General features: G+C 56.2%; 1 protein-coding gene and 1 long non-coding RNA gene across 3 annotated transcripts in view; one reads left to right on the plus strand and one right to left on the minus strand.

Moving 5' to 3' along the window:
- Nucleotides 1–7,389: 7,389 nt before the first annotated feature.
- Nucleotides 7,390–11,556, minus strand: LOC123580419. Its single transcript, XR_006703296.1, has 2 exons — nucleotides 10,652–11,556; nucleotides 7,390–9,936 (listed from the first exon to the last, which is right to left on the minus strand). It is a non-coding gene; the product is annotated as an uncharacterized LOC123580419 (long non-coding RNA).
- Nucleotides 11,556–25,108, plus strand: part of EBF4 (EBF family member 4) — a 60,848-nt gene continuing 47,295 nt past the window's right edge. The window contains exons 1-5 of one of the 2 annotated variants that reach the window (XM_045445096.1): nucleotides 11,556–12,313; nucleotides 12,827–12,948; nucleotides 23,003–23,159; nucleotides 23,390–23,453; nucleotides 23,605–23,660. In XM_045445096.1, the coding sequence (XP_045301052.1) occupies nucleotides 11,987–12,313; nucleotides 12,827–12,948; nucleotides 23,003–23,159; nucleotides 23,390–23,453; nucleotides 23,605–23,660 (726 nt within the window). In that variant the 5' untranslated portion in view covers nucleotides 11,556–11,986. The remainder of the gene's footprint in view (nucleotides 12,314–12,826; nucleotides 12,949–23,002; nucleotides 23,160–23,389; nucleotides 23,454–23,604; nucleotides 23,661–25,108) is intronic. The other variant, XR_006703295.1, reaches the window with a different exon arrangement.

The following is a 25,108-nucleotide window of genomic DNA, read 5'->3' on the forward strand; positions in this document are numbered from 1 at the left end:
GCCCTGACATTATCTGAATTGTACACGAAACGGTGGTGGCGATCCCTCTGGGGAGAGCTCCATTCCTCACCTCATCACATGAAGCAAAGCTGCTACCTCAGTGGGGCCCTCAATTCACAGAGTGTCCCCCAAGTGCCTGCCTGGTTCCCTGGTGGTTTAACTAAGCTGATACCCGATGATGTCCACATTCAACCTCGGCACTAACAATGCAGAATCAAAAGTATGGGGGCGCCTGGGTGGCTCAGTCGGTTAAGCGTCCGACTTCAGCTCAGGTCATGATCTCGTGGTTCATGGGTTCAAGCCCCACTTCGGACTCTGTGCTGACAGCTCAGAGCCTGGAGCCTGCTTCAGACTCTGTGTCCCCCTCTCTGTCTGCCCTTCCCGTGTTCGTGCTATGTCTCTCTGTCTCTCTCAAAAACAAATAAACATTAAAAGAAAAAAAAAATCAGAAGTATGCGTGGTCATTCTGCTCAATGTGCAGAACTCGAGGCAGTGCTGATAGCCCCGGCTAATACTTCCCGTGATGAGGCCAGGTACATTTTTACTGCCTTTTGTGTTGTCAGTGGGCTGGCTGTCTTGTCTGCAAGACCGGCCGATCGAAGACGTTTTTCTTGGGAGCGGCAAACCATGGAAACAAATTAATCTGCCAATCAGACAGCCTGGGTCATTCAGAGAGATGCCCACAGTCAGGACCCTTCTCCGGTATGACCAGCCGGAATCAGCCTGTTGATCCAGCCTTCAGTGGCCATACCACTGCCTGGACCCATCATTGCACCAAACATGGTAACACATCCACCGCTGTGGACAGAGCAGAAAGTAAAGATTTGTATCTTTCTGATGAAGAAGCCACCGCTACATACCAGCTTTGGGATGCCTCCCCAAAGTTGGACCGTCTGTCTTACAGTAAAGAGGCTGCACTGCATGGGGCATCGCTCCTGCCTGCTCTTGGACGATTGACCACCTCAGACCTTTGACCCCCCTCTCTGGACTCTCACTGGTGCCTCACTGCTGTGGGCAGATTTTCAGGTTATAGCGTTCCTGTTCTAGTCTGAGCAGGAGACTGGCCACACCACTGTGGCCCTTGTAACTAAGCCATGCCAACTTTTTGGCTTTTCACACCATCCACAGTCTGACAAGGCTGCCTCTTTGTTGCAAAAGCCACCCAACCCTGGGTGTTCGTCAAGGTATTTGCTGGCCACGCCATCCTCCCTACCAGGAATGGCCTCCTCAAAAATAAACTCAGCTCCTGACTGCCTATCTCATCTCCTTTTGGTCCCCACCCTCGAGTGAGACAGTGTGGTCACTGCACGCAGTTGTCCCCGGACAGGAATCCTCCTTCGGCCATTTCTTAGGTAACGATCGGGACAAGAGGGGTGGATTCTATAGACCTTTTCTGGAGATTTGAGATTCTGACTAATCCTGGGCATAGACAGAGCTTCCTTTTTTCCTCCAACAATAACCCCAGGCCAGTCTAGCCGGTACAGCCTCCAGTTGTCAGCCTGGCAAAGGGGGCCTAGGGGATTCAAACTTCATTCTGATTTAGCCACCTGGATTCTCCTGATGGATGTACACGATCCCAGGTCACAAAGGTAATGACCACTCGGTTGAGTACACTGCTTGCCCAGTCCCCCTACGCTGGCCCACAGAAGCCAAGGTGGGAGATATAATAGGTCTCTGTACATTTTGTCGCACTCACCCCTGGCCCCTCCTGATAAAAGGTCAGGGTGTGAATAGGGAAAGACTGGAGAAGAGGTGAAGATATAGCTATTGGCATGGGGCACACTCCTCCCATAGCCACGGAGGCCTGGTGGCACCCAGATGCCAGCGGGAGCAGGGAGGGAGGGATGATTAACATTCTCTTTGTCCCCCAAATCCTGGCAAAACCATCACCTGGTTGATAGGAGTTAAGCTTCAGCCAGAAACCTGACCCACCTGGCTTTGTCATCCTGTCCGCATGCCATGGAAACAGGAAACACGTAGGCAGGGATGGTCCCAGACTATGCGGCTGTGCCCTTTGTCACCAATGGCAGCTCCTGAATACGGAAGCCCTCCCCCCTCCCGCCCTTTACTTGTACAAACACACCATCCAGCCCACCCCTGTTGCACTTTGACTGGTACAAGTGCACAGAATTTCCCTGTCACCCGAGTGGTCTTGGTTCATATGTGGCGGATGAGGCCGTACCTCCTTGGTGACACTGCCCATGTGGCTCAAGCAAAGCAGTGTAATGATGGCACAAATCAGAATTCACCGCAAATCTTGAATTGGAGTGGCATGTGAGTCTTCAAGGCATATGTTTGTATGTGGGCCATGGAATCTCTCCGTCAGAGATGGGATTGCTTTTTGGCCCATCCACTGCCTCTTATAATTATTGGCAGTGATAGCAGAAATCAGCAGATTAGTCCAAAACTCACTTGTGAGAATTTTAAAGGATAATGGCCCGGGTTTAGACTCTATCCTAACTGTCTGGAATAAGACCTACTGATTCCCTTGGGACTGATTCACTGGTGACTGGATCTGGGACCCTCGGTGGCAAGTCTGAAGCTAATACTTTTAGGGTGGCCTCATCTTGATGCTTGAAGTTCTATAGATAGTAGCCTTAATTAAATTCTGTATGCGACAGATGGAGCAGATTTGGTCCCAGTCTCTGTTGATCAAACTAATCAGAGTGGCGGATGGAGTGGCATATTCATGTGAACATTCGAGTCAGCCAATCGTGCGCAGGGTCGATGGTTGGGAGAGGCAAACCACATCGGCCCTGGGCACCGCTGTACATTTTTTACCGGGCATGTCAAGAGTATAAGGCCCCGACCACTCCATCTGGGCTATTTCTTAGGGTTGGGTGTGTCCGGTAACCTTGAGGAATGAAGCCCTATCTCTAAGACAAAGAGCTTGCTTATTGCCTTCTGCAAAAGAGGCAGCTTCCCCGTTCTCATGTTCCCCAGACGCAACAGCCCCCAGAGGGCTCCTCCATGTGCCCCTGTGGGACTTGGAGGGCGAGGGAACTGATGCAAACATGATGCTTTTGAACTTGCTGTGCTGTGAGCAATAAAGTTCTCTGTCTCTGCTCCAGGAGTCGTGCGTCTTCTGGCAGCATCCATCAACAGGTTGACATTAACGTCCGGTAACAGGTTGACTTATCAGCTTGAAAGTAGGGCAAGATCAAATTCCAAATACTCACATGTAGTGAGGGGAAAGGGAATAAATGGTCACTGCTAGAAAGGGCCTTGGGAGAAAGGCTGACCTTGGGTGTTATCTCAGTCTGCTCAGGCTGCCGTGACAAAATACCATGGACTAGGGGCTTAAATAGCCGACATTTCTTTTCTTACGTGCTGGAGGCTGGGAAGTCCAAGATGAAGGTGCCAGCCAATTCATTTCCTGGTGAGGACTCTCTTCCCGGCTTGCAGATGGCTGGCTACTCACTGTCATCACATGGTAGGGAAAGAGCTCTCCCTTCCTCCTCTCACAAGGCCACCAACCCTACCAGATTAGGGCCCCATCCTTAGGTCATGTAACCTTTATCACCTCCTCACAGGCCTATCTCCAAATACAATCACATTGGGGTTAAGGCCTCAACATATGAATTTCAGACATCAATATTCAGTTCATAATCAGTGTCACTCAGGTTTCAGTTAAGACTATAGATGAGATGGGGCGCCTGGGTGGCTCAGTCGGTTAAGCGGCCGACTTCGGCTCAGGTCACGATCTCGCGGTCCGTGAGTTCGAGCCCCGCGTCAGGCTCTGGGCTGACAGCTCAGAGCCTGGAGCCTGTTTCGGATTCTGTGTCTCCCTCTCTCTCTGCCCCTCCCCCGTTCATGCTCTGTGTCTCTCTGTTCAAAAATAAATAAACGTTAAAAAAAAAAAAAGACTATAGATGAGAGAAACCTTTCAAGAAATATCGAGAATATGAGGAAGTTGGCAAACTATGGAGAAGGGACTCTGAGTGGTATGGCCAATGTTTTGGGAGGATGAGTCGGGGCCAAGGAGAAACAGAGCACTGGGGGGACTGAGTATATGGCCAGGAGGGCCAACCTGTGGAATCCACAGTTTCATAGGTGAGTGACAAAGATAGGCATGAGAAGCATTAAAACAAAACAAAACAAAAACCTTTTATTGAGGTAAAGTTATTAAAAGTCAGCACTAGGAAAAGTACCCAGAAATGGGAAAACTCTTACCCATGACACATGGATAAAATCCCACGGATATAACAATGAGTAAAAGCCAGATACAAGCCCACCACACAGTGCATGATGCCATTTAGATGAACTCCAAAGATGGAGAAAATTCGTTGACGGTGCTGGAAGTCAGGATGGGAATGCAAGCTGGTGCGGCCACTCTGGAAAACAGTATGGAGGTTCCTCAAAAAACTCAAAATAGAACTACCCTACGACCCAGCCATTGCACTAGTAGGCATTTATCCACGGGATACAGGTGTGCTGTTTTGAAGGGACACAGGCACCCCCATGTTTATAGTAGCACTATCCACAATAGCCAAAGTACGGAAAGAGCCCAAATGTCCCTCGAGGGATGAATGGATCAAGAAGATGTGGTATATCTATACAATGGAGTATTACTCGGCAATCCGAAAGAATGAAATCTTGCCATTTGCAACGACGTGGATGGAACTAGAGGGTATTAGGCTAAGCGAAATTAGTCAGAGAAAGACAAATATCAATTGACTTCACTCATATGAGGACTTTAAGACACAGAACAGGTGAACATAAGGAAAGGGAAACAAAAATAATATAAAAACAGGGAGGGGGACAAAACAGAAGAGATTCATAAATATGGAGAACAAACAGGGTTACTGGAGGGGTGGTGGGAGGGGGGATGGGCTACATGGGTAAGGGGCGCTAAGGAATCTATTCCTGAAATCATTGTTGCACTAGATGCTACCTAATTTGGATGTAAATTTAAAAAAATAAAATTAATTAAAAAAAAAATAGAAGTCAGGAGAGGGGCATGCATTGATGGGGTGGAGGTTCCAGAGAGGCTGCTGGCATGTGGAAAAGGGCTTGTATCTTAATCTGAACAGGGGTTATATGGGTATATATGTGCAAAAAAAAATTATCGAGTGTATGTGTAAAATTACTGTTATACTATAATTTTTTTAAAAATCAACCTTTTTTGAAAACCTAAAAAAAAAAAAAAGGTGGGCATTGAGCCAAATTGATCACCCACATACCTTTCACCTAATCTGAAGTGACGTCGCCAGTAAAAACTGCCCACACGCAGCCTGACCCAGAACATGGAGTCCCCTTGCCCGCCATTCTTGTTCAAGGGGAAGCTTGTATCACTGGGGCCCACACCGGGGCGCTTTACTTCTGCTTGCCTGGGCTCTGGAGAACCTCTTGTGTGCGTCTCTTCCCAACACGTTCAGGAACATTAGTAGTTTGAAATTAGCCATGGTGGAACCATACCTCATGAAAACTGGCAAATGTGGGGCACCTGGGTGGCTCAGTCGGTTAAGCGTCCAGCTTTGGCTCAAGTCATGATCTCATGGTCCATGAGTTTGAGCCCTGCATTGAGCTCTGTGCTGACCACTCAGAGCCTGGAACCTGCCTCAGAATCTATGTCTCCCTCTCTTTGCCCACCGCCCCCCCCCCCCACTCGAGTGCTATCTCTCTCTTTCAAAAATAAATAAACATTAAAAAATTTTTTGGGGGGCGCCTGGGTGGCGCAGTCGGTTAAGCGTCCGACTTCAGCCAGGTCACGATCTCGCGGTCCGGGAGTTCGAGCCCCGCGTCGGGCTCTGGGCTGATGGCTCAGAGCCTGGAGCCTGTTTCCAATTCTGTGTCTCCCTCTCTCTCTCTGCCCCTCCCCCGTTCATGCTCTGTCTCTCTCTGTCCCAAAAATAAATAAACGTTGAAAAAAAAAATTTTTTTTTGAAAAAAGAAGAAAATCAGCAGATGCTACAAATCAGGTTTATTTTTTGAGAGGCGGTTGTGAAACAGTTAACCGTCGCACCAATGGACCCTCAGCACCCCAGGCTTACCCAGGAAATGACTGATGCTAAGGATAACTAGGTGATAATATTTAATTATATTAACTATAATGATAATTAGGCAAGAGTATTGCCTACTCGAGTCTCCAGACCCCGAGTCCTTTTCACTGTGTGGTGCATCCCAAGGACCTGGCTCCCATTGGCCAAGTGGCCATCGAAGGTTAAAAGGGAGAGACCTTGATGCTTTCTACCTCAGGAATGGGTCCGGGTGACAGGGCAGGGCTGGGGGACAGGTGGTGGGTGTACTAAGCCCATCTATTTGGAGCACTCTGTGGGACCCCCACATACCTAGTTAGTCATGAGTTCCTGACCTGTACCTCCCAGACAAGTATTCATTACACAAGTATTCGTGTGCTAGGCACTATTCTGAACAGTATGGACACCAGAGAAGAGGCAAACCACCTCCCCCCACCCCCATCAGCAAGAGCTACAGGTCAGTAAGTGACAGAGCTTTTTCATTAAGACGTATCTCTCCTCTGTTCCTCTCATTCCCCCTTGATCTGCCTTAGTTTAGGCCTTTATTATCGTTTACCTGCACAGTTCCTACCCAGCTCCAGGTCCTACGGGAAGATGTAGGTTCAGGGGGGCCTGAAGCTCATAAAACCAAAGGGGATATTGCTCTTTCAGAAGAGAAATACAAACTGGGGCGCCCAGTTGGTTAAACATCCCACTTCAGCTCAGGTCATGATTTCACGATTCATGAGTTCGAGCTCCACATCCGGCTCTGTGCTGACAGCTCAGAGCCTGGAGCCTGCTTCAGATTCTGTGTCTCCCTCTCTCTCTGCCCCTCCTGCTTGTGCTCTCTCTCTCTCAAAAATCAATAAACATAAAAAAAATTTTAAAGGGGCGCCTGGGTGGCGCAGTCGGTTAAGCGTCCGACTTCAGCCAGGTCACGATCTCACGGTCAGTGAGTTCGAGCCCCGCGTCAGGCTCTGGGCTGATGGCTCGGAGCCTGGAGCCTGTTTCCGATTCTGTGTCTCCCTCTCTCTCTGCCCCTCCCCCGTTCATGCTCTGTCTCTCTCTGTCCCAAAAATAAATAAACGTTGAAAAAAAAAATTTTTTTTTAAATTTTTAAAGAAATATACAAACTTATGAAAACACAATTATATATAACCATGGGAATGCACTGCAAGGGGCCTTCAAAGGGCCTTGGCAGGGGCCCGTGTGGATGACGGTCCCTGAGGCTTAATCCTCCTGGAGAATTGGCCTTTGCCGGGCCATCTCCCCACTTCACCCAGAACAAGGTGAAAAATAGTCCCTTCCCACCTCCCCTCCCCTCCTCCCTTACCCTACCCTGTTTTACCTCAGAATCGATGGCTTCCTTTCCTGTTGACCCCACAGCCATCAGAAAAGGAATTTGATCTTGCCCCACAAGTAAATATATATATCACACTCACATGCTTTTATTTCTGATTTTCCACCACTGCCTGTGGATAACTAAGGGGCAGGCCTCCAGGGACAGTGTTGGATGTTGCTACAGCATTAGTTTGGAAATCTGCAGGTCCCGGGGATTTCTCTGAAAGCTTCTGGATGAACAAAGCACATCTTGCCGCACCAGGCAAAACGGTCCCCTTCCTCTGCCTCAATGAGGGTGAGACTAGTTGTCTTTGAGATGGTTCGTGACTGGTAGGGGTGTGGACAACCAGGAAAATTGAGGGGACATGCAATCTGTCTTTTGGCCCAGAAATTGGAGATGGGAGCTCAACTCTTCTTCCAGAGTGTTGACTCCAATTGTGTATTATTCAACACTGAGTAACTCAACCTAGATTCGGGAGTGGGAGGGATCCCAAGGCAAGACGAACACCTGTAGTGTGGGTCTTTCCCCTGGCAACAGGGGAAGTCAGCCAGGAGGAAGGCTGACAGCCGGGGCATACCCACAAGGAAACCTTCTGGAATGGCCCTAGGCATTTTCTTTTTCTTCACGGAACACGCGAACAACCGTATTTAGTGGAGGCTTTAGTGTGTTTATTCTGTCCCTCTGCTAATTCCTATCAGAAAACTTGACCTTGAAGTGGATCCAAGTGCCTGAATCTCCTGGGCCTCCAGGGGGCGCTGCGGCCCAACACTCAGCCTGGCCTGGAGCCTTGTGCCTAAGGCACCACCTGGGATCGGTTGTCTGTGGTGTTGCAGCCCCCTTTTGGGGGGGGGGGGGGAGAGAGAGAGAGACAGAGAGTTAGTTTTGATTTTTGAAATCCTGTTCTAAGGCCCAGACCTACAGGGAAAATGCTCTGCTCTCCTGCATCCCCTGGGATGCCCCAGGTGCTCCACCTTGAAGCCCCTACTGCAAATCCACGCGTTCAGCTCTACTGGCCTTTACAGATGCTGTCCTGGTCTCAGGCTCAGGCCCTTCTTCTGTACCGGCCCCAGTACTTGCCCCTGCATCTTTACAGCCCAGGTCACTCCCTCTGCAGTGACACCGAGTGTTCGTTCACAAGGCTCTCGCCGCCACACCGTGGTGCCCGTGAAGCACAAGACAGAAAAACACACCCGGAATTCCGAGAAACAGACTTGCTGGATCTAAAGCAGAGACACGTACCTCCAACCACAAGGACTGACTCAGACTTTCCTCGCTGGCCTTCCATTCACTGGCCCAACTGATAACCGTCATCACCCAGAGGCCTTGGCCCTTGGTGCCGTGGCTCTAACCCAGAAGCCTTTCTCTGGGGCTGCAGGACCTGGGAAGCCTCAGACACCATCCTGGTTGGTTTCTTTCTGGTCCATGTGGTTAATAATAGAAACCCATACAAGTCAGGAGCCCATCCAACCTGGTCTTAGCTCAGTGCCATTAACAGTCCCTTTCTGCCCCACGTTAACTCTGAGCACCCATACCCCGACCCTACTTTGGGAAGAGTCTTCTAGAGCCGTGAAGATCTGCAACAGCCAAGCCCTTCAACCACCATGAAGAGGAACATGGACCCTGTTGCTTCCAGAGAAGAAAGGTGGGGCAACAGTGAGGGCACGCCCTCCCCTCCCCTCCCCTGCCCCCCCCCCCCCCCCCCAGGAACCAGCCAGATGAAAGGCCTGCTGTTGACAGTGGTAGCCTGTGTTGGGGGAGGAGTAAGATCTTTGGTGTCAGGTGAGCAAGGGACTAGCACAGAAAGGGAATGGAGGGAAGAGTGGCAAGGGACATCTAGATCAGGCATCAAAGGGCTCAGAATGTCCCTAAACTAAGTCCCTAAATGTCTACTCAGGGAGCCATGAACATCTGGAAGTTTCTAAGCAAGTGGTGGCAGGAGAATGGAGGGTGACTGGGCTGGGCAGCTGGGGGCAGGGAGATAGCTACGAAGGTCATCATCAGACAAGGGCGGAGTTCTCCTCCAAGCCAAAGTGGAGTCCGGTAGAGGACAAATAAGTTTCATTGTTAAAGATACTCACTGTGGGCACTGGGGCAGGGAAGAGGACCCCGAGGGGGAATCCTTACAATCTGACAAAGAGTTGGCTGTGGTCAGGGTGAGGAAAGTATCCGAGATGAACCCCTGGGCTCCAAGCCTGATGGGCATCAGGAGGAGGTGCCGTGGACAGACAGGAGGGGTGGGGGTGGGGGGGCAGGAGGAGGAGCTGGTTTGTGGAGACGAAGCAGCCTCATCCCAGGCCCAGGGACAGAGCTATTGCGTTAGGGACCCTCCATGGAGGCAGGTGCTCCCCTCCTCCCCAGGGAGTCAAGGCCGCCTCTGTCCTCACCAGCTGATATTCAGGACTGGCGGAAGCAGGAGGGAGGCCCACACTAGGAGATCACGTCCCCAAGACAGCCTCTGAGGCTGTGGAAGATCACCGGCTCTCTGAAGGGAGGAGGGAGAAGGCAGCAAGGCACAGCAACCCGGGGCACTCACGGGGTCAAGAGAGGCAGAGTGGTCTGACCATCTGGATGGCTTCCCTGGGAGGGAGGGGGGAGGCTGGAGAGCCCAGTGCCGCAGGGAGTCAGAGGGCCTGAGGCCTGAGAAAAGAGCAAACAGCAGCAGAGCTGGAAGGGAGCCAGACCGCCAGGGTTTAGGAGTGGCTTGCTGGGGGCTGGGGAGGCATCCTTGGTGGAGTGCTCCCAGGACTCTCAGACACAGGAGGGGCACATGTTGGCAGGGGAGGCGGGGACAAGGGGAGGGCTCCTTTAAGAATGCGGAGGTCTGAGCAGAGGAAAGAAGGACGACCAGATGGGGCAGCATCAGGAGGTAGAGAAGATGGGACTTAGTAGAGGGGTCCCTGGGTCCGCATGTTTTTCGGGGGTGCACGGAGAGAACAGAATGGGCGATAAGACTGAGAATGGATGAAAACCACGAACGGCTGAGAGAGACAGGCAGGATCCAGCCGCCATTCCCCGGATCCTCTCCGCGAAGTAAGAGGTAGGCTGTCTGCTGGTAACGTAGAGAGCCAGAGGTAGGTTTGAAGGTCAGAGAGAGGCGTGAAGCACGTGCAGAAAGCTGTGAGGGTTTCTCTAAAGCAACACTTCCCAACCGTGATGGGTGCATACGTCCCCTGGGATCTTGTAAAACTGTAGGTTCTGATTCAGCGGACCCGGGGAAGCGCCTAAGATTCTGCCTTTCTAACAAACTCCAGGTAGTGCTGATGCTGGTGGTCCAGGGCCCACGCTGGGAGGAGCAAGGATTTAGAGTCAGGAAAGAGACTGGCAGAAGAATTCACCCTAGGGAGAGACCTACCTTTGATAATCTCACCCGGGGTAAAAGCTGACACCTGGGGAAGTCCGGGTGGGAGCCACAGGTCCTGCAAGTGATGGGGAGGGAGACATGGAGAAGAGGCGAGAAGTCAAGAGAGAAGGCAGGGGAGCCTCCAGGGTGATAGGAGGCCCAGCAGTGTCCCCTGGGACCCCTCATCTAGGTCGATGTGGGTGGCTCACCAACTGCACACTTGGAGGTCCCCCAACAGGATGGGAGTCGGCTGGGGCCGGAAAGTGGTATTCCGCGGGGTGGGGGGGGGGGGGGGGGGCTGAAAGGGCAAGTCGCAGGCAGAGCAGGACACCCCCATGCCGCCCTGCAGGGCAGTACTGGACTCCTTCTGGGCTTGTTCAAAGCTTAGCCAGCATACACCAGGCCAGAGTGTGAGGAGAGGGGCAGAAATGGCTCTGCTCCTGGGAACAAGGGTGGGTTGATTTTTGTGCCAGAAACTAAAAAAACAAAGAAAGAAAAAAGTACTGAAACCCGCGAAGGAAGACGCTGGGGAGAAAGAGGAGGTGCGTTGGGCTCTGAGTCCTAACTCTGAGTCCCCAGTGTCTAACTGGCAATCAGAAATCAAGAGGTTTCAGAAAGGCACGGTCCGCCAACGTACATGCTGTAGGTTTAGGCAACCCAGGGAAGGGGCCTAGGGATGGGGTGCGCAGGGACGCCGCTCGCTCGGCTGCCTGGGGCCCAGCCTAAGAGAGAGAGGGAGCTTTGAGTCCTCGGCTGAGGTCACACCGAGGTCAGGTTCACCAGGGGGAAATACAAGGAGGACAGCAGGGTGAGCAAAGAACAAGAGTAAAAGCTTGGAGGCGTCGGAATGAACAGCAAGTGCAGGAACAGGGTGTCAGCGCGGGGAATACGGCGGGTACTCGGAGAGGGAGGTGAGGCCAGAAGCCCGAGCTCTGTCCCGCGGCGACCCCGAGGCGGCGGAGGTTTCTGAGGGCGGCGTGGCGCGCTCCCCTGGCTTTGGCCTGGCTCCCTCGCGTCGCAGCCCCGTCTGCCCCCCAGCCCGGGCCTCCCGGGGCCCGCCCGTCCCCCGCGTTCCTCCCCGCGGCCTCGGCCAGGCCGCAGCCCCCAGCCCCGGCGACCGACTCGCCAGGATCCGCCCCACCGCGGCGGCCCGGGCCCAGCCGCTCCTCCCCCGATGATGTCACGTCCCCGGCCGCCCCTCGGCCGGCCGCGCCGCCCCGCCCCCGCCTCCCCCGGCCCCCAGTCCCCTGGGCCCGCCCGCTCCCGCCATCCCTCCTCCCGCCCGCGCTCCCTCCCTTCGACTCCCGCTCCCCCGGGAGCGGCGGCGGCGGCGGCGGCGGCGGCGGGATGGCCCGGGCCCGCGGCCAGGCCCCGGGGAGCGGCGGCCGGCGGCGGCCGCGGCGGGGCGGCGCGGGAACCGGGCCCCGGGGGGAGTCGGCCGGGCTGCTGCTGCTGCTGCTCCAGGTGCTGCCGCCCGGGGCTGCGGCAGGGCCGGGGCGCCGGGGCACGCGGGGAGCCGGCGGCGGCGGCGGCGGCGGCGGCGTCTGCTGGCCCGGCGCTGCCCCTGCCTTTCCCCGGGACGCGCGGCTGCTGCTGCTCCTGCCGCCGCTGCCGCCGCTGTCGCCGCCGCCGCCGCCGCCGAGCTCCGCGCCAGCAGCCTCCGCCTCCCGGATGGTAATCAGCGCCCCGCGCCGGCGCCGCGGGCGGGCGGGAGGTGGGGGCGGTGAGGGGGAAAGGGCGGGCGGCCCCGCGCCCCCGCCTCGCCGGAGGCAGCTCCCGGGGCGCTCGCCCCCCCCCCCCCTCCGACGACCGCGGCCCTGGGCAGCCGCCAGAGCGCGCCTCTGGGGCGCCTCCGCGCGGACCGGGTGCCGGCTCCGCTCCCGCCCTCCCCGCCTCGCTCGCAGTCCGCCCGCCGGCGCTCAGGCCGCGGGGGAATCCCTCCATCTCCCCGCCCCGCGCCCCGGGAGGGGAGGGGACAGCGCCGGCGCTCGCGGACCCGCTTTCTCCGAGGGAGCGCCCGAGAGGCGAGCGCGCACTGAGACGCGGGGACTGGGCGCTGCGCTGAGCTCCCGGAGGCGCCCGGTGCCGTCGGGTCGGGCCGAGCCGAGACGCCCGCAGCCGCGGCGGGACCGCATTCCCGGCGGCGGGGGCGCCCACCGACTGCGCGCCCTTATGTTCCCCGCGCAGGACACTCTGCCCCGCGGCGGGCTGAACCTGAAGGAGGAGCCGCTGCTGCCCGCCGGCCTGGGCTCGGTGCGCTCCTGGATGCAGGGCGCGGGCATCCTGGACGCCAGCACCGCGGCGCAGAGGTAAGCGCTCGGACGCGACCCCGTGCGCTCGGGTTGGAGTGCTCCGCGCCGCCTTCGCTCAGCCTGCTGAGCTGCTGGGGCGAGGGGTGGGGGGGAGCCCCCAACTCTGGACAGTGCCGGCAAGCTCTCCTGCCCACCCTGCCCCGAGTGCCTCTGCTTCCTCCTGAGGCTGTGGGGCGGGCCGGGGCGGGGCTTCTGCCACCTCTGCCGCGGTCCCGGCTCTGATTTCTGGTTTCTGACTGTCGCTCCGGGGCCGGGCGGTCCACGGCTCTAGAGTAGAAGGTATCCCCGCTGCCTGCTGTCCCTGAGCCATGCCCCACAGCCACCGGCCGTCAAGGAACAGCCAACCCCTCCTTCGTGGGCAGTCCCACTGCCTCTCCTTGTCCAATTCCGCGGCTCTCTGCCAGGAAAGGCACAAAACCCAGCCCCCTTTCTGCTTTCCCACGCCCCTCAGAGTTGAAGGAGGGGGGTGTGCCAGAGCCAGAGAAGCGGCTGGGGGCTGAAGAGTAGGGAAGAAGCGAGGTGGGCAGTCGACTTGGCTTGAATGATTGGGGCTGGGGCTGGGGCTGGGGCTGGGGCAGGGGCAGGGCGCTCAGGTCCCGCCTCTCCTCAAAGTGGTTTCCTGGTGGTCCTGGGGGAGGCAGAGGGTCCCTGGGAACCCAGCACCCATGCCCGTCTCCTCTGACGCCTTTGCAGGAGTATGGGCAGGGGGCCTGGGTGGGGAATGGACTCCTGGATTTGGGAAGGAAGTTTAAAAGGTTTGTTGACCTGTTCCTCCTAACACCTGGACCCCCGACTTGTTGTGCCCTGCTTGTGGGCGGTGCGTGTGTGTTGGGGCTGGGAGGGGGATGTTAGCTCTCCTGCCGGGAGTTCTCAGTGGTTGGGACTAGGGAGGTGCTGCCTCTGCACACCCCCAGGGCACTTGGGAGCTGGGCTTCCCAGGGGTCTGAACAGCTACTTGTCCAGCAGCCTGAGGGGATTCTGATGGGGGGGAGGAGGGTGCCAGGGCAGAGCAGGTCTGGCACCCTGCCCCAACATTCACATCCCCAAGCCTGTTCAGGGGACACCAACCCGAACCTCAGCCCTTACGGACACACACCTTGTTTCATGTGTGAACTGAACCCTGTGTTTCTGCACCCCTGTCCTTTCCTGATTGTCGGAGGGAGTGCTGGGGGGGGGGGGGCGGCTCTCTCTGGAACTCATCTCTTCAAGAGGAGAGGGTCTTGCCGATGAATTAATTTACATAGCTTTCCTCGTGATATAACTATATTTCAGAAAAATGGGTAAGTAGCAAACCAAAACCCACCTGTTCTAATACAACGACTGTTAACGTTTTTAGTGTATTTCCTTCCCATCTTTTTTCCCATTCACATTCCGCGCGCCCCCCCCCCCCGGGCTGTGTATACAATTCTGTATCCTGCCTGTTTTTCTGTCGGTTCTGTTTTTTTATTTAATTTGAGGTGGTCAGTTTCTTAATGGGGGGCTCCCTCATTTTCTCCACCATCGGCTGTGGTGAGAGCTCCTTGTAAGAGTGGGTGAAGAGGTCCAGTGGGGCCTCGGGGGTGTAAGTCCCTTATTTCTCTCCCACCTGACCCTCTGCATCTGTCTCGAGCCAGCAGATTTGATGAGGGGGAAGCAGATGCACAAGGAGGCAGTGCACTTGTAGCCTGTGTAGTTACAGAAGTGCAGGGATGAGGCCCTTTGCCAGGGGATCTGACCAGCAGGGATGTCATCTGCACGCGGGCATTCTTGAGTGGCACTGAGGTGTCCAGTCTGAGTCCCCAGGGCCACATTGCTGGGACTCAGTAGGCTTCCCCAGTTTGCCGAGGGGGCATTTCTCCAGGCCTGGGCTCCTTCTCTGCAAGTCCAGAGACTTCTGGGCCTCGGGGCACAGACTGGGAGCCCCTGCCCCCATTTGGGGGACTCTGGGCCACCTCCTTCCACAGGGGAGCACGCTGAACCTTTCTCCTCATTCTTCTAACAGCGGCCCGTCGTCTCTCCAGTTTGTGTCTTGGTCCCCAGTCAGTCCTCTGCTCTGGTCTTTCCCTCCTGAAACAGCAACAACCAACCTTCCTTTCTCTGCCCCTGCCTCTTCAACCTCTGCCCAGCTCCGCCCTGTCGCACCTCTGGGAAATGTGCCCAGGAGCACTCTTCCCCAAGGCTGCTTGGGATCTGACAGTGTCCTTGATGCCTTTGCCCCACAGCCCCCTGATTGTCAAGGCTTCTAGACGTTTCCTCACAGTCAGAGGTCAACTTTTAACAGTAGCACTCCCTTGCCCTCCACGTCTTTCCTCCCAGGTTTGAAGGTTAACCTCCCTCCCCGCCCCCCCCACCTCAGCCTCCTAGCCCACTGCTCCAGCCCCAGTCTCTCACCCCCCCCCCAAATCATCTGCCATGCCCTGGGGGGACCAGAGCAATATTTCCAAAGAACTTTTCTCCACTCTGTTTCTCTCCAATTAAAACCTTCAGTCACCCCTACTTCCTCCCAGGTATTCAGCACTCAAAGCTCATCTCCGTCTGGCCCCAAACTCCCTTGGAGCCCTTGACCTGATACATGGCATCTAACAACGCCTCTTGAAACAGTTCCCCTGGCCCCAGGATGCACAAAACCCACTAAATAAAGTCTTATGGTCTCGGGGACCACCCCTCACCCCAGCACCTCCTCCATTTGCGCCCTCCCACCCAGACCTCAGTTCTTAGTGCTGCCTAAGGATACTGGCCGCAGTATCAGTCAGCCTGTGCCCCTCCAGCCTGTGCCTTCCTTTAGGGCCAGGATAGTGGCTTTCTCATCCTGGTGTCCTCAGCACCAGGACAGGCTAGAGCAGTCAGCAGGGGGGCCAACGAGGATCTGCTGAAGGGCACAGGAGTGGATGTTAGAAAGTTCCCAAATCCCTTTCTGCTGGGCTCCCCTCTCCACGTCTGTGGACTCCAATATCCACCTGACTCCAGGAACCGGGTACTGGGACAGCCAAATTGTACAGAAGGGAGGGGTAGAGAAGGCCCAGAACCTGCCCAGATGGGTAAGGGAGGCTCTCTGCCAAGAGGAAGGAAGTCCTGAGCAGAAGAGGGGTAGGGAGAAAAGAGGGGCTCCGTGCCCTTGCCCTGGAGAGGCAACAGGGGAGGGAAGGGAAGTCGGGTGCAGAGGGCTGGCAGGAACTTCTCAGTGGGGAGCTCTGCGCAAGGATCCCTGGCCAGTGCTGTGACTTCATCTCCAAGCCGCAGGTCCCAGCCCCAGCCCGTGTGCCCCGGATGACCCTGCAGACCACGTCCTCTTGCTGAGGTGCGCGGCCCCGGCGGCAGCCCAGGGAGACCCCTGCAAGACCCAGACCCGCCCTCCGCCTTGAGCTGGTCCCAGCACACAGGCAGGCCCTGAGAGGGAAGCCAGCTGGGGCTGCCTTTCCTGTAAGCAGCTGCAGGCTGGCCTCCCTGCTAGGAAATGCTTTTGTTTGCTTTAATAATTAATAGCCGCTCCTCAGCCTGGGACCTGGCAGGCAGGCCTGTGGGTGGGTGGCGAGGGAGTGGGCAGAGAGAAGCAGGGTGGGCAGCCCTACAGCTGGAAGGGTGGGCAAGAGGAAGGGTGGGAGAGCTGGCCAGTGAGACCCCTTCCCTCCCACCCCCTCACTGGGGGACCCCCGGTGGTTGAGACATCTTCCCGTGGCAGGTGAGCCCAGCCGATGCCCGCATCGGGAATGGGGATATGAATCAGTGGAATGGGGCAGTGGGAGCAGGGGATACGAAGCAGCCCCAAAGCCTCCGCTCCCGCAGACCCCTCTGGACACGGTTCAGAGCCTCGGGGTCCTCCCGGTACCCACACCGTCCAGGTGTGTGCGCCCCCGTGAGCCGCCGCTTTTATCTTCCTGTTTTGTGGCACATCTGGGCTCTGGGCATGGTGGGCCGGGCAGGGCGCAGCCAACAGATCCTGTGCCAGCCCCAGCGTGATGGTTATCAGCAGTCCCAAGGGGCCCCGGGGAGGTGGGGGCCTGCAGGGAGCAGGGCCAGCGGGACACTTGGAGGAAGAGAGGACGCAGAGAAAGGAGAGACCCATGCGGCGGTGCCAGGATGGGGAAAAGAAGAACTGCGATTAGCAGAGACTTTAGGGAAAGGGGAGGCAAAAGGATGAGATACAGGAGACCTGCTTTTTGTTCCACACCTCCTGGGGGAGGGCAGGTTAAAAGCCGCCCCCCCCTCCGCCATTACAGATGCCTTCGGGGCTTGTCCCCATTTCCCCAGCTCCCCAGATTCCAAGGTGGATCAGGCCCAAGCCAAGACATTGCTCAGAACTTCGGCCTGTCCAGGCGGGCACGAGTGGGGGGGAGGCGGGAGGAGCTGTCTCTGGGGGGACGCCAAACTCCAGCCTCGGCCCCTCCTCCTCTGAGGGTTTGGGAGGCTTGTTTTAGATTGCTCGTGTTTATTATAAGCGTGTAGTCAAGGACATAAGGAGCCCCAGGTGACCTCCCGAGGAGACAGCTGAGACTGTGAGATGCTCTCTGCCCTGGAAAGCTGGGGGGTCGCGGGGTCCAGCAGCTGCCTGGAGAAGGGTGCACCCCGCTCAGCCTGGCCAAGGAGCATCTCCAGGGGGCCGCTGTGGCCCCAGCAACAGCAGCCAGACAACTCTGCCGCCCCCAGCGTGTCCCCGCACGCATCCCCCACGTGCTTTAAAGCACAGGCCACCTGAATGGCCCTAGCTGTGAGGGTCGGGTTGTCCTCGGGGTCAGCTTGAACCTGGATTTCCTGCACATTGCTCAGGAAGCCCACACGCATCCCTGCCTGCTACAAAGCAGGTGTCCTCAGACCCTAAAGGAGCCGCACCAACCAGAGCTCTTCTGTCCCAGCCGCCTTTAACTTCTGGGCTGTTTCCAGAACAGAAGCTGGCAAGGGGGCAAAGTGGGCCCTGGCGGGATTTTGAAAACGAGCCCTTTGTCCCCCCACATCCGGGGTCTTGAGTACAAGAGCAAATGCCCCGCCACCTCAGCCCACTCCAGAGTCCACAGGAAACTGTTCTAAACATTTTGTCCAGAACAGTCTTTTGAAGAAAGCCAGGAGATGGGTAATTCTTTCTGGAGCCTCACAAAAGTGATCGACGTGGCTGTTTTCGTCACTCAGCTGCGTTTATCTGAAAAAGGCGCTCATGCGGCATGCTCTGTGCACTAACGATGCTAAGTGAACGAAATGTCTCTGAATTATAGGCTCCGGCGACACATGCACCAGGTGAGCCAGTTTTTAGGCCTATCCGCCAAGTTGCACTCAGTCCCTTGGGCTGTAATTTTACCGGCTTCCAACACACCGCGGGCCTCCCGATGGCTGGTAGTTGGTACCCCACCCAAATCCCCTCCGGACCCTTGGTAAAGGGTCTGCTTCCCCTGCCGGCATCTGCCTCCCGGAACCTCCGCAGGCTGCCAGGGCCCGCTCTGCCCGCTTGCACGCCAGGCCACAAAGTACCTTAGAAACGCTGCCCCGGGAGCCCTCAGCCAATGGCTGAAGTTGGTGGATGACTACCCCAGCTCCTTCCTCCAGCCCTCCGGCAGATAACTCTGCAGCACCTGTTCTAGACTGTTTCCAGAGCTCCCAGCCGCCTGAGCTGCGGTTGCCCAGGGCAGTAACTTGTTGATAAGGCACCCTTTAGGGAGTGCCTTTCCCTGTCTCATTCCCCAGCCTGGCCAAGTGTTTCCTGGAATCACTGTTTGCCTTTGAAGCCTTGCCTCTCCAGACTTCAGGGACTCTACTCCTGCTGCCCTTCTTTCTTGTAGATAAAGGATTCATAGCCAGAGACATGCCTGTAGTTTCTCCCCGCATCCCGGTGGCGGTCTTGGGCAACCGCATCTTGGAGACCACAGAATCAGAGACATTGGCCTTCATCCACATCCGTCTGTCTCTAAGCCAGTAAGAGAGCGGACAGTGGCCCCACCTCCCACCGATAGCCCACCTGCACCCAGCAGGGGCTCTCAGACCTCTCTGCACCCCTGCCCCCCCCCCCCCGTGTCTGTTTTCTGAGTTTGAGCCAGTCTCTCTTTTCTTCCTTTGTGTTCTTTCATCTTGGTTTGTTTCCTCATTACAAGAGCAAAAGTCTCTCCTTACCCCTCCCACCCCTCTCCCTTTGGGGCTTGCACTCCTACTTCGGGATGTTGATTGGTCACCTCCTGCATGTTGGGGGTGCAGGGTGTGGGGGGGGGCCGGGAAGGAGAAGGAAGGATAGTCCAGACCTACCTCACGTTCTTGCTGATGTGCTGACCCTTATGTCATTCTCTGTCTCTTGCTCATAGGAAATACCGGAATGCCTTTAAAGTAAAACTTATTCTATTTCACCTTGACCCTCTCACATGTCCAGCCAGAGTATGAGCAGGGTGAACTGCAAACACTCACAGACCAGGAGCGAGCCCTGGGTGTGCCCAGCAGGGGTCTCGCCCACTCTGCGGTCCTCTCCGGGTCTGCAGGGGGCTGGAGCTCTTCCTCATATTGTTCTGTCCTTGTTCACTTGATAGTAATCCTGTCGGGAGCTGTAAACTAGCCACCTGTCCCACTGTTTTGCCTGGATGTCTGTGAGCCGGGGAAGAGGCGGGTGCCTCAGACCCGCTAAGCAAGGTGGGGAAGGGACGACGATGCTGGGCTGCCCCAGGAATGGAACTGAGCCTGACCCCACTTTGGGGTAGGGCACAGGTGCGTGAGGCAGTGCAGCTGCTCCGTGTCCCCCAGCTGGCAGCACTGGGTGCTGGTACGCAGGCCCCAGGCAGGGGGCAGAAGGACCTGCTCTCTTCTCTCTCCCTGGGTTTCCTGACCTCTCTCCCCAGGAATCCCCTCTTGGATGGAAGGCAGCCCCGCGAAGGGAGTTTGGCTTGGGACTTGGGCCAGACTTCCTAGGTCTGGTCCTTAGAAGCCTGGCAGGAGCTGGCAGGCAGCCAGGACCCGGGACTGACTGACATTTGCCAAGAGGGATGGATGAGAGAGACGCATGCCAACATCATTGATTTACTCTTGGCCTGGAAGTGCAGGGGTGTCTGTGAAGAAAGGGTACACTGAGTGGTCTAGGGGATTGCGTTATTGCTCGGCATCCACCCCTTGTCTGTTAAGGCCCCTCTCCTTGGACCTTCCATCCCTGCTGCCTGAGAGCCTTCTAGACACCTTCCCTAGGCTAGCTGACAGAATAAAGGGCACAGTGATCGGGGAGGGCTCCACAAGCCCACCCTTCTGCCTTTTCTCCCCTCAGGTGGTCCTGGAACCTGACCCTGGGAGCACCTCCTCCCACCACCCCTAAACTGGTCCTGGGGTCAGGGTTGCTGCCTCATTAGCATATGCATCCACAGTAATCAAGGACCTGCTGTGATCAAAGCTCTTCGGGCATCCCTGCTTCTGGCAAATGGGAAGCAGGAGGGTCAAGGCCAGGACTTGAAAGGACCGGCAGCCTGAAAGGGAGGGGAGGAGAAGGCTGAGGAAATGGGAAGCTGGAGGGGGAACATCCCTGCAGAAAGGGACAAGTGGTTGGTGAGGAAGAGAAGGTGTGGGTGGCCCTCCTCCAACTCCTTGATCAGAGAGAAAGAAGACCATCGTTTCTGCCTCTGAAATCAGCATTTCACATGGAATGGTGAAGCTCTCAAGTAGGCTTAAAGAGGTAGAACACTGGTCCTTTCATTGTATTTACTATAATATGTAGAAGGAGGGGCGCCTCGGTGCCTCAGTGGGTTAAGCGTCCGACTCTTGATTTCGGTTCAGGTCATGATCTCATGGTTCGTGGGATCTGGGCTCGAGCCCCACATAGGGCTTTGCACTGACAGCACAGAGCCTGCTTGGGATTCTTTCTCTCCCTCCGTCTCTGCCCCACCCCTCCCCACCTTGCGTGTGCTTGTGTGCACAGTGCCCTCGCTCTCTTAAATAAACATTTAAAAAAATCCTGAATAAATATGAGTAAAAACATAACAAGGCTCTCAAGCCAGGATATCCCAGATATTATGGTTTTGCATGAATATCCCAGCACCATCACCCTCATCCTATCCACATCCCTGGGGCAGCTTCTCTTTCCCACCCCACTGCACCCTCCCCACAGGCATCATCTTCTAAGCCCTGCCTGGCTTCAGAACCTTCTGGTGGCCTTTCCTTGTATTTATCAAACCACATCCCTCAACATCCATTATCTCACACAGTTTCTCAGAGTCAGAAATCAGGGAGCAGCTCAGGGCTTCTTATGAGGCTGCAGTCATCTGAAGGCTTTGCTGGGGCTCGTAGATCTTCTTCCAATGTGGCTCATTCACGCTGTTGGCAAGCTGAGGGCTGGCAGAAGACCTTGGGTCTTCTCCATGTAGACCTTCCACATGGCTGCTTGAGTGTCCTCACAAGATGGCAGCCAGCTTTGCCCTGGGTGGCTGATCCAACAGAACGAGGCAGAAGCCACGGTGTCTTTTATGACCTAACCTTGGAAATCATATGCTCTCATTTGTGCTGCATTCTATTGGCCACACAGCCCAACCCCGATACAGTCTGGGAGGGGACTGCACAAGGGCGCGAATGCCAGGAGGAGGGGATCATGGGGCACCATCTTGGCTACCACACGCGGGAACGCCAGCCTGAGCCAAGTCAAGTAAGGTCCATTCCTGGAGGGTGTCGCAGGGCCCCCCACATACACTTGTGCACGCCATGAAGCCTCATTTCCCGGTGACTGTGGCCACAGCCACCTTTTGTAGAAGGAGGATCTGAAGCTACGAGAGACCCAAGGAACACTCTTTTTAAGAGTGGCCCGGAGGAGAAAGTCTAAACTCCATGGCCTGGTTTTTGTGTCTCCGCAGTCTGGCACTACCAATGCAACTTTTCTTCTCTTCACTTTCTAAAATCTAGAAATCTAGGGGCGGCTGGGTGGCTCGGTCGGTTAAGCATCCAACTTCGGCTCAGGTCACGATCTCGCGGTCCGTGAGTTCGAGCCCTGCGTCGGGCCCTGTGCTGACAGCTCAGAGCCTGGAGCCTGTTTCAGATTCTGTGTCTCCCTCTCTCTCTCTGACCCTCCCCCGTTCATGCTCTGTCTCAAAAATAAATAAACGTTAAAAAAAAAAAATCTAGAAATCTAAAATCTAAAATCTGGTCCAGTGACACCAACCCTCACACCTACAACCATTTCTCATGCTGTTTGTTCTGCCCCTTGGCCTGCTGCAACTGTCGAGCTCCTAGTCACTCCTCAAGAACCAGGGGAACAGCCACCGTCTCTGTGAAGGCTTTCCCTCACCTCTCACAGACAGAAGTGATTTGCCTCTATAGATTTTTTGCATAATAACATCTTTTGGGGAGTACCCACCACCGTGCCTTGTGCTATAGCTCTCTGTATCTGTCTTCCCTCCCTTCCAGGCATTTAATTCTGGCCCCACTCAGTGCCATGCGTCCAGTGCTTGGTACGTCGTTGAGGCTGAGGAAATACTTGATGAATAGGGCCTTTGTTTTCCCTCTGCTCTCACCCAGGCCTTGCTTCTAGGAATCGTTTCTGATGAGCCAGGAGAAAGTCTGGGCAAGGCTAGACCAGAAGGTCCTTCTGCCCAAGGGAACCAGCGTGTATCTTTCCCAAAGTGTGAAGGCAGGTCCCTATATACCTACGGAGGACACCCCCTGCCTTCAGACATAGCCCGGGTTGTGGGCTGGGCAGATTAGTGGTCCTGCACCAGTTTCATGTCACGGGCTGGGGTACAGCGGGTTGTTTGTTCCAGAACCTCCTAGCTGCCCCCTGATGCTCTAAAGGGCAGTCACAGGAGCCTCTGGTCAGTTAGATTGGCCACTCATATATGTGGTGTTAGAGATCAGCCTTTCAAAATGTGGGGCCCAGGGGAAAACCTGCCTCCACTGCTGCCTGCTGTGACACTTGTCAGCAGAGCAGGCTAGGGTGACCGCCGTCTGGGGAGCCCTGTCTAGAACTGAGATCTCTGGCAAAGGCAAGGATGGAATGGGCCCATCCAATCTAATTTCTTGCCCAGACTCTTGCCATGTCAGACCCACGTCCTGACCGGCACACCTTCCTGGTCGGAGGCGATGGGGTCTTTCTCTCCGGAGGGCACTTCCGGTGGTTTTCCAGCTCCTTTCCTCCTCGCAGTGGCGTGGGCCTGGCACGCGCACATTTTGAGAAGCAGCCCCCCTCCAACCTCAGGAAATCCAACTTCTTCCACTTCGTGCTGGCCATGTATGACCGGCAGGGGCAGCCCGTGGAGGTGGAGCGCACAGCTTTCATCGATTTCGTGGAAAAGGACCGTGTGAGAGGCTCGTGGGCCAGAGCATGGGGTGGGGAGGGAGGGCTTCCCGGAACCCCCTCCCACTGGGCAGTTGAATGGACAGCCCGTGAGGGGGCGGGCAGAGAGGGGGGTGGAATGGATGGAAGGGAGGGAGAGGGCGTGGGATGAGGTGGCTGGGGGGGGGGGGGAGCTGAGGGGAGGCTGGAGGATCCACGTGAACACTAAGCATCCTCCCCATCTTGTCCCTGCAGGAACCTGGGGCCGAAAAGACAAACAACGGGATCCATTACCGCCTCCGATTGGTGTATAACAATGGTGAGTGACGCCCAGAGGAGGTCCAGGATCCCCGAACCTTGTGTGACGTAGAAGGCCCCATTCCTCTGGCGGAGGAGGGCCTGGCTCCAGGTGGGGAGGGTGTGGCGTCATCGGAGGCCCCAGCAAGCCCTCTCCACCTCCCCACCCTTAGGACTTCGGACGGAGCAGGACCTCTATGTGCGCCTCATTGACTCCATGTCCAAGCAGGTGAGCCAGCCCAGGGGATGCTCAGGCCCATCCCGCCCTCCTCTCGGACCCCATTTGAGTGTGAATCCTCATCCCTGCCCCCGCCTCCCCCATGCTGCTCCTCCCCACTGGGCCAGCCCCCACACGGCAGGAGGGTGTGCATGGCCTTGCCCTGCAATCTGGAAGAAGGTAATATTTGGACAAAGGCTCTTAGGTTGCCTCCCCTAGAAGCCCCGACTAGAGGGGCATTCAGGTGCATGGGCTTTATTGGGGAGCAGTGGAGAAGCACTCAGGAGAAGGGGAGAGAAGGAAGCAGGACAGAGAAGGCTGAGCGGGGCTCAGCAAGCACGTGGTCCCAGCTGGAGTCTAGCCTCAGCCTGATCCGCAGGGAGCTCTAGAGACGGAATGACACCGAGTTGCGCCCCCTTGAGGCAAGGAGGTCAGGATTCTGTACCCTGTATCGGTCAGTCGTTGGCTGCGGACCACTCCCAAGGGGAGAGTGTAACTTTTGAGACATTTCCAGGCTAGGCAGCTCCTATGTGCTGAGGGCAACTCTCAAGAGAAAGCCCTTAGCAGCCTACACTAACCACAGCTGGGGGATGGGAGCACTGGTCCAGGAAAGGGGACCGGGTGGGACCCCAGAGCTTCTACTGCAGATCCTTAGTGCCTTGCTGCCGTAGAAGGTCACAGGAGGCTCAGAGGCCGGCATAAGGAGCTTGGGGAAATTGAAATCTGAGTAAATCCCTGTGGATCCTGCCAAAGGCAGGGCCCCAAGACTCAGGGCTTCTTCAGAGAAGTTGTGAGTGCTGGTAAGGAGCAGGGTTGTGTCACAAATGGGCCAGTCAGTGGCCTGGAATGCAAGGTGGAGACGGGCTTTCCCACAGTCTTCAAGTAGCCTCCACCCAATCCCCAGGCAGAGGAAGAAGTGGTTTATTTCTAGAAAGCCTGCGGTCACCGCGGTGTGGGAGGCAGACCAGGCAGTGTGGCAAACGGGACCGTGCAGGGGACAAATGTGGAAGGGGTTGGAGGAGGTCCAGAGAGACAGGGACCCCACAAGTGAGGGCTGACCGGGAGGCGCAGAGGGTTAGAAAGTGGGAAACCAGAGCTGCGGTTTATGAAGCTCGCACTCCCTGCTTCGGGGCAGAGCAGATGCTAAGGGACCCATGGGGAGGCTGATAGAACTGTGCAAGGGGGACACGGGGGCCTGGGCTGAGGACACGATACGGAGAGCCCAGAGGGACAGTGCCTCTGAGCAGGAGGCAGAGGTCCACCAGGGGCATGGAAACAGTGGAGGAAAGAGTGTGTCTACCCCACCAATAACTTGACCTTGGTCCTTGTGGTCTGGGGACATCCCCGGCCTCAAACAGAGCTGGCTCTGGAAAGTGCGGCCTGCGGACAACCAGAATCTGTAGACCGACCTCGTTGACACTCTAGCCCATCCCGCCCCCCACTGTGGTGGTCCTGATTTG

This window comes from Leopardus geoffroyi, chromosome A3 (genome assembly GCF_018350155.1).
Source record: "Leopardus geoffroyi isolate Oge1 chromosome A3, O.geoffroyi_Oge1_pat1.0, whole genome shotgun sequence".
Lineage (NCBI taxonomy): Eukaryota > Metazoa > Chordata > Mammalia > Carnivora > Felidae > Leopardus > Leopardus geoffroyi.